The following is an 8,525-nucleotide window of genomic DNA, read 5'->3' as shown; positions in this document are numbered from 1 at the left end:
GTTTTGAAGAGTTCCGAGTGGAGCTTCTTCTGAGATCTAGTCCAGTGAGTTGTCACCGGTTTTGTTGTTTTTTTTGGGCTGGCGTTTTTGGTGATTGTGAATTTAATGGCATGGTGATCGGTCCATGGTTGCGGCTCATTTTCCAGGGCGTCAATTTCCAAATCTTGTTTGAAAATGAGATCGAGCGTATGACCTGAGGCATGAGTGGGGCCTTGTATTAGTTGCTGCAGACCTAATCCTTCCAGATGGTCGATGCAGGCGTCGGCTACAGGGTCCAGCGAAGAGTTGGCCCAGAGGTTGAAGTCCCCAAGCACCAGGAGGTGTTTAATGTTTAGGGTATATGTGGAGATGAATTCCGTCAACGACGTGAGAAAGTGGGTTTTTGGGCCTGGTGGTCTATAGCAAAGTAGAATATGGACCGTGTCTTGGGGATTTGTTTGCAGTTGCAGAGTGAGGGTTTCCATGAAAGGAAGCGAGTTTTGAAGGACTGGTTTGGTGATCGAGAGGTGAATCTTGTGGATCACCGCCAGGCCCCCCCCCCTCTTTGCCCCACTCTGTTCTGAATTTGAATGCGATAATTTGCTGGCACCAGTTCTCCTAGAATGGTGTTGCAGTCAGCTGTGAGCCAGCTTTCTGTGATGAAGAGGCAGTCTAGATCGTGTTGAAGGATGAAATCATAGATTTCTTGTCGATGTTTTACTGCCGATCTTGTGTTGGCCAAAGCGCATGATATGCGTTTGGGCTAGGGTACCTGCGTGTAGTTTTTGACTGTCAATTGTCGATTGATTCTTAACAGTTGCTCACTCTTTAGAGCTTTTTTGGTGACAGCTGGAAGTATAGAGGCAAATAGTTTTAGTTCCCAGATGGTTTCTGCAGAGAATTTTAGATAACCCATAGTCGCAGAAAAACGCTGGGAAAGTGAATGTTGATTGGGGGGCTTTGAAGGTAATGGGAGGAAGAATAACCAAGTGAACCGTCACTCGTTAAGTCTTCCCTTCCCGAATTGGTCCAGAGGAAGGCGAAAAACCCTAGGCGTGCTGGGCCGATCTGCAGCGACCAGGGAAAAAATTCCTTCCTGATCCCTCACTGGCGATCGGTGAAACCCTGGATCAATTGCTTTATAGGTGGGGGCGTGGGGGGAAACGTACCCCCTGTGTTACCAATGGGAGCTAGTTTCAGGCAAAAACAGGCTGTGGAGGGGAAAGTGGGGGTGAGTGACAGTGGTGTTTTAAATTGTATGGGAGTAGTAAGATGTCCGCCGACCGGGACTAGGCCTGAGCCGTGGGCTGGGGTGCAGGGACAGCGAGGGGGGTGGAAAAACGGGCACCGTGGGGAGAGACCTAGGGGGGGCTGGGGGTTTTTAGTTGTTTTGTGAATAGGGGGGAGGCTTAGGCTGGGTAAATCGCGGGAGTCCCGCTAGGCAGCGGCTGAAGCCGCGGACTTTCCTGGATGCGGATGCGGCAGCTGCGACCCAATAGCGGGATTGTACGGGCTCGGAGGTACCTGTGAGAGGATGGGGATCCAACTGGGGTAAAAGGGGGGAGTTTCTGAGCCGTTTGAGGAGGATTGCTGGGTGTGGGTGCAGCGCGCCACTAGGCCGCGGTCTTTCCTAATCGCGGCTGCCGCAAATCTTTCCAGGAGGTGGCGCGGGGGCCAAGGTAGGGTATGGACGGTTGGAAAAACTGAGGCGGAGAGATGCCTCAATTACAGCTGGCTGTTGCTCCGCAGTGATTAGGCCGCTGCCGTGGCTTGTCCTCCGCCAGCGGTGCCAGGGAAGGTGGATAGCCCTGAGGAACAGGGGCTTACCTTCTCAGGCTCCCGGGTGGTGATGAATGCGAAGCAAAGAGGGGAGGCCCAGGGGGAAGGAAGAAAATCGCTGGTCCTGGGTGCTGTAGTAGTAGATGTTGCAGCAAGGGGCTAGGAGGAACCTGCCTGCCTGACTGTCTAGTCTATCTGGTCCCTGGATGAGAGCAGACTCGTCGAGAAGCGTCCTACTCCACCACTAAGCTCAGACTAAGTCCACCACTAAGCTCTCTCACCTCTCTCTTCTTTCTTTCTTTCTCTCTCTCTCTCTCATCTAGACAAGACTAAAATTGGGCACCCCCCCCCCCCATGTAAATTTTCCCCACCCTTTCCTGTTTAATGGATGTGACGCCCTTCAAAATTGAGGGACTACAAGTCCCAGCATAAACCCCTGAGATCTTACGAGAGTGGGGCAAAAAGTGGGAGGGGGTGGGAAACGAAGGTTTCTATGGAGAGCTGCATCAGGTTTACCCCTCTCCAGTTTTAGTAAGCAACCCCCCCCCCCCCCCCCCCCCCGTATGCTGCAAGAATATGCTTGATATGAGTCGGTGTGTTGATTCTGATCTCTCTCACTTCTTTCTTCCAGCCACAATCCAGGGCGCTCCGCAGCTCTCCATGGTAGCTCTGTTCCGGTATATCGTGGCTCAAGAAGGGTTCCTGGGCTTGTACCGAGGGATTGCTCCAAACTTCATGAAGGTGATACCGGCGGTCAGCATTAGCTATGTGGTGTATGAGAATATGAAACGTGTGCTGGGTGTGACTAGTCGATGAAGAAGGCACCACCACTCAACCCTCAACCCTCCACCAGTTTATCCAGGCACACAGAAGAGCCTGTAGAGCTTTGTCCAGAATTGTCTGCTATCCGTGTTGAAGGGCTACATCCTAATATCGATTCACAAGAATGGGAAGTTATGGCACCTTCAGAATGCAACCGGGCTCGGGTTCAGTATCCATATTCAAAGGTCTCCCCCATTTTCAGTGTGTTTTTATATTCCCGACATCATTCAGCGTGAAGACTTTAGTGATGTTGGATATTGTTGCATTTTAATGATGCTTCGGGGAAGTTGATTTTCTGAAAACCACCACAGAGTCAGAAGAACATTGAATGTGTCGTTTTTTAATGATTGTATATTTTGCATGTAAGGGCATTTTTGGCTTTTTTTTTCTTAGAAGGTCGGAAGTATTTTTCCACTAGCCTGACCGGCCTTTTTGTGAATGTAATGAAGCATACACTGAATGTAGAGTACCCTGGTTCATTGTGGGACATACTGTGCTGCAGACGGTAATGGTTAAGCTGTGAGCGGTTATCTATGTTTGTTGAATCTTAAAATCCAGCAAGGAGCTGGCTATAGTTTAGCTTGTGTTTTAATAGAAAACCAAAGGCTAAGTCCACTCAAATGATATTTCAGTTTTATGCAAATTTCTTGAAGAATTCTGGGTATGGAACAGAGGAGGTCACTCCCCTGGCACAAGCGCCATTTAGAGAATGCTTTGCCATTTCACAATAAATGCAGGGCATTCTCTGATTGGATTGGTTTCGGAAAAGGTGGTAATTATTCTACTCACAGACTTGTCATATAAAAACAGCAACTTCCAGTCCACCATACATCATATCACGAGATAGGACAATTAGAAATCCAACAGGCTAATGCGTTTCGAGGACTTGCTGCTTCCTCAGAGCCAACAAGACTGTATCTTGCTTCCCAACTTAAATAATAAAGCAACGTGGCTGTTGTCTGTAGCTCACCCCATGGACGGGAGTTAACCCTCTCATTCCAAATCCAAATGAGGGGGTTGACTCCCACCCATGGGGTGTGCTAAAGACACTCCCACCTGACAATAGCCATAGTCACGCTTTTTTGACACCACAGCGGCAACCTGTGAAGACTGTATCTTGTTTCCCCACCTAAATAATACCGTGACATGGCTGTTGTCTGTAGCACACCTCATGGGTGGGAGTTAACCCCATCATTTGGAATGAGAGGGTTAACGCCAGCCCATGGGGTGTGCTACAGACAATGGCCATGTCACGCTATTATTTAAGTGGGGAAGCAAGATAGTCTTGTTGGCTCTGAGGAGGAGGCAAGTCCTTGAAACACGTTAGCCTGTTGGATATTTTGACACAACACCGGCAACTGTGTACACTCAACACCGGCAATCGTGAAGACTGTGTCTTACTTCCCGACTTAAATAATAGTGTGACATGGCTGTTGTCTGTAGCACACCCCATGGGTGGGAGTTAACCCCGTCATTTGGAATGAGGGGGTTAACGCCAGCCCATGGGGTGTGCTACAGACAATAGCCTTGTCACGCTATTATTTAAGTGGGGAAGCAAGATAGTCTTGTTGGCTCTGAGGAAGAGGCAAGTCCTGGAAACACGTTAGCCTGTTAGATTTTTAATTGTACTAACGTGTTTCGAGGACTTGCCTCTTCCTCAGACTGCATTCACACTTGAGCGTTTTGTAGCCTGAAGCTATAAAACGCTAGAGGGGGAAAAAATACATTATTCTCTATGGAGATGGTTCACATCTCCACTCCAAAACGCCTGAAGCTCAAACAAGTTCTGCACCCTTTTTTTGCGCAAATCGGGCTGATTTGGACGTTTTTGAACGTTTGTATTCCCATAGAAACGAATGGAAGCGCTCGATTCAAGCGTCTAGCGTCACAACGAGCGTTTCTACGGGCGTTTTGTCGCTTTAATCTGTTATGTGAAATAGAATATTCTCCCAGTAAGAAGATAAAAAAAATCTACAAACATAGCAACAAATGATGAAAGAGATGAGCATTTTTCCTATTGGCTAAAATAAAAAAAACGATGAAGTTCAAAAACGTCGGACAACGCTGTATGCAAACGCGTGAATACGTGTGACAAAACGCTGGAAAAAACTACCGAAAACGCTACGCTCAGGTGTGAACGTGGCCTCAGAGCCAACAGGACTATCTTGCTTCCCCACTTAAATAATAGCGTGACATGGCTATTGTCTGTAGCACATCCCATGGGCTGGCGTTGACTCTCTCATTCCAAATGATGGGGTTAACTCCAACCCACGGGGTGTGTTACAGACAACAGCCATGTCACTCTTATTTAAGTTGGGAAGCAAGATACAGTCTTCCCGGTTGCCGGTGTTGAGTGTACACAGTTGCCGGTGTTGTGTCAAAACAGCAATTTGTCAAAATCTTCAATTACTGATGGTTTGCAGTAACCGAAAGTGGCGTGATTGGATATCTCGATAAATTGGCTATTTTGACAGAACATCGGGTATGAGGCAGGAAGTCTCGGCTTGCACTTGGAACACAGTTTTGTATGTAGCTTAAGCTACATCCAGTTTATATTGCACATCCAGTGGCCTCACATGTTAGTGAGGGACATGGTTCCTTTGGTCCAGGCTGGTCCCAAACAAACTATGTAAAGTCTAACAAAAGCTGCAGTTCCACTTTAATGTCCATAGTCTGGGCACAGGTGCACTTTTAATGGAGAGATCGATCATTGACTTCTTATGTCACTTCCTGGTGACTCATGATGTCTCTACACCAGACTTCCAGCGTTCCCTTAGTCAATATTCCAATCACACACCTTCCTGGAAAAACGGCCAATAAATGCAAAAATGGGTGCTGAAGCGATCACCAGCTGGGAACTGGAACAACAATCATACGAACATATTCGCCAGCCCACCGCGGATCGTACAAAACGTCCAAAAGTTTAATGCATTGAAAACATCACAAGGATTGCAACGTTTCGAGGCCGCGCAGGACCTCTTCATCAGGCAAGTGATGGCAAGTTCATCACTTGCCTGACGAAGAGGTCCTGAGCGGCCTCGAAACGTTGCAATCCTTGTGATGTTTTCACTGCATTAAACTTTTGGATGTTTTGTACGATCCGCGGTGTGCTGGCGAATATGTTCGTGTAATTCCAGCGTTCCCTGGATAAGGAAGGCTCCTGATGGCCCATTTACATTCTTGCAATGCATTACCTGGTAACGCTCATTTGCAGCGCTTTCTTCTTGAATGGGCCATCAATGTATCAGAACTTTCTTTTACAACACAATGCACTACGTTGTTTTGCACTGGCAAGGTGCATTAGGGGGCACCACACTTTGTTACCAAACATTGCATTTGCAGGCAGTAAAATTGAACCCTGTTATTGCAGCGCAGTAGAATGTATGAGCCCTTCAGGTAGACCTGTGTCCATGCAGAACAAAGCAATAGGTTTACTTTTATGGCACTCCCCACAACGGCTTATACTTATAATAGCTTTATTCCCCCCACTAATATTATACCTTCACTACTTTCCCTTGCTGGAGCATAGAAGAGAAGCCCCATGTAAGACCCCAAGTCCCTCTGGTTGGAGCTTACACAGGGCTAAAGGACCTTCTCCACCCCACACGACAGCATGCAAAGAGAGATGGTTCCTCCAGAGACCAATCGAAAGTTACTGAGAGGTTTCATCAAACTGAAATATCTTTGTATGGTAACGTTAGCTACTTGGGGTTTCTTTATTTAAATGCAGGTTTCTCTTGCCAACAGCCAAGTTATCTCTTGAAACAGATGCCTGGTATCCGTTTTATTGCATTTAGGAGAACATCTGCTCTCAATATTGTTCTGCAACAGGAAACTGAATTATTCGTAGCATGAAAAGGGAGAGTTCTGCATCATTGGAGTGTTCGATGGACAACTTGTAACTGTTTCAAGACGCAGCTTAGCTGAAGGCAAGATACATGTGCAGGTGGGAAGATACATTTCATGAAGGGCAACTCCATGCTAAGGTATCTGATGAGAATCGATGGCGCAGAGTTGCATACTGAGCAACAGATGTGAGTTGGGGGCATGTCCATTTAAAGGGATGTTATTGGGAAATGAGGGCGGCGCCACTTGTCTGCCTATTTATCACCCCACATTCCGTAGACATACAAATGTTTTTTGTTTTGTTTTTAAATCTACAGTCTATCAGTGGCAGTTGGCTGATCCCCATTATCTCCCCACCTGCATTCTCTGAATGATGTCCTCGTGAAGTGTTGGGCCTGGGCAGCCAGACAGCTCCGGAACACACAGGGCAGATCCCAGTAGTAATTCATATCGGGACATTTATGGGGACAAAACCATAACTATGGTGGGACTGTTGTGTTCAGGGTACACCCACCAGCCTCTCATTGCCCCACCTAACCCCATTTCATATCTTAGGTTGGAGTTCCTCTTTAGAAAACTGGGGTCCAGGATACACCCACCAGCTTCTCATTGCTCCACCTAACCCCATTTCATATCTTAGGTTGGAGTTCCCCTTTAGAAAACTGGGGTCCATGATACACCCACCAGCCTCTCATTGCTCCACCTAACCCCATTTCATATCTTAGGTTGGAGTTCCCCTTTAGTAAACTGGGGGTCCAGGATACACCCACCAGCCTCTCATTGCTCCACCTAACCCCATTTCATATCTTAGGTTGGAGTTCCCCTTTAGAAAACTGGGGTCCAGGATACACCCACCAGCCTCTCATTGCCCCACCTAACCCCATTTCATATCTTAGGTTGGAGTTCCCCTTTCGAAAAAATTGGGGAATTGAGAGATTTTTTGACAGTCCTTTAATTCAGTGGAATGTGATTGTATTTATTAAGGTGTGTGTCTGGGGGGGTCACAGAACAAAGCTTTATTTATTTATTTTTGAGCTTTTGAGAACAAAATCTTCACAACTTTATGAGCAAGCGCACAAGATAATAAGGAGTTTATAAATTCTGTATCAGGGTCGTGTATGATCCAGAAAGGATGGGGCACACTTTGAACATGAGCACAGAGCCGGGTCTCCTGCTTTGGGTACATCAAGCTGCTTTGCTGTTTCCCATCCTGAAATCCTCAGATGGCGCCATCTAGAGGCCATTGAAAAGAACTACCACAACTCACAAGCTGAGATATTTTACACTCTAAATAGGGGATCCTTGATGGAATTTCAGTGATCTGCACAACAATACTCAGTCTTATTGCCTGCAAAGTACCTGATGTACCCAATCCATCCACTAACACTATGACCAATCCTAATTCTCTACGATGATTTTCCCAGGGTAGGCTTGCAGGTTCGTATGCAGAGGCCGATCAGTGGAAGTCCAATGTTTTTGTTTTATAAATGACCTATGTGTTCTAACAAATGCTTTAAAGTTGTAAAATCTTGTACCAGAAGAAATATAGGGGATGCCATTGCTGACCCTCCTACGAATAGTATTAGCTGCATGCTGTTTCTGGTGGCAGAACATTATTAGTAACGGACCCTGAACCAGAATGCAGATTAGTAGGTTAAAGTCAAAATTCCTGATTTACAAAACTGCCAGGTAATTGGCTCCAAGGATGGAAGCCACAGGCCTGTTTCACACAGACTTCAACTTCTATAAGAGCAGTGTTTCTCAATTCCAGTCCTCAGGCCCCCCCAACAGGTCAGGTTTTCAGGATTTCCATTATTTTGCACAGGTGATTTGATCAGTTTCACTGCCTTAGTAATCACCACAGCCTTTTCATCTGAGGGAAATCCTGAAAACCTGACCTGTTGGGGGGGCCTGAGGACTGGAATTGAGAAACGCTGTATAAGAGCAACATGAACCGCAAACTTTGGCAAAGGAGTTGCAGAGCATTCAGCAAACTTTGTTGAAACCTTTAAAGTACTATTCAGATCCAGTTTGTAAATACTGAATACAGATCTTCATGGGAATGCTGATTTCCACTTTAAACAAACAGCTAGCAGGTT

The 8,525-nt window shown here is 46.6% G+C and overlaps 1 protein-coding gene across 1 annotated transcript in view; it reads left to right on the top strand.

Moving 5' to 3' along the window:
• Window positions 1–3,044, top strand: part of LOC120933431 (calcium-binding mitochondrial carrier protein SCaMC-3-like) — a 38,651-nt gene extending 35,607 nt beyond the window's left edge. Inside the window, exon 10 of the mRNA XM_040346646.1 lies at window positions 2,390–3,044. Within this exon, the coding sequence (XP_040202580.1) occupies window positions 2,390–2,574 (185 nt within the window). The 3' untranslated portion in view covers window positions 2,575–3,044. The remainder of the gene's footprint in view (window positions 1–2,389) is intronic.
• Window positions 3,045–8,525: the final 5,481 nt, after the last annotated feature.

Source organism: Rana temporaria, chromosome 3 (genome assembly GCF_905171775.1).
Source record: "Rana temporaria chromosome 3, aRanTem1.1, whole genome shotgun sequence".
Taxonomy (NCBI): Eukaryota; Metazoa; Chordata; class Amphibia; order Anura; family Ranidae; genus Rana; species Rana temporaria.
The sequence above is the reverse complement of the archived record's forward strand: the minus strand, read 5'-3'. Positions and strand labels throughout refer to the sequence as shown.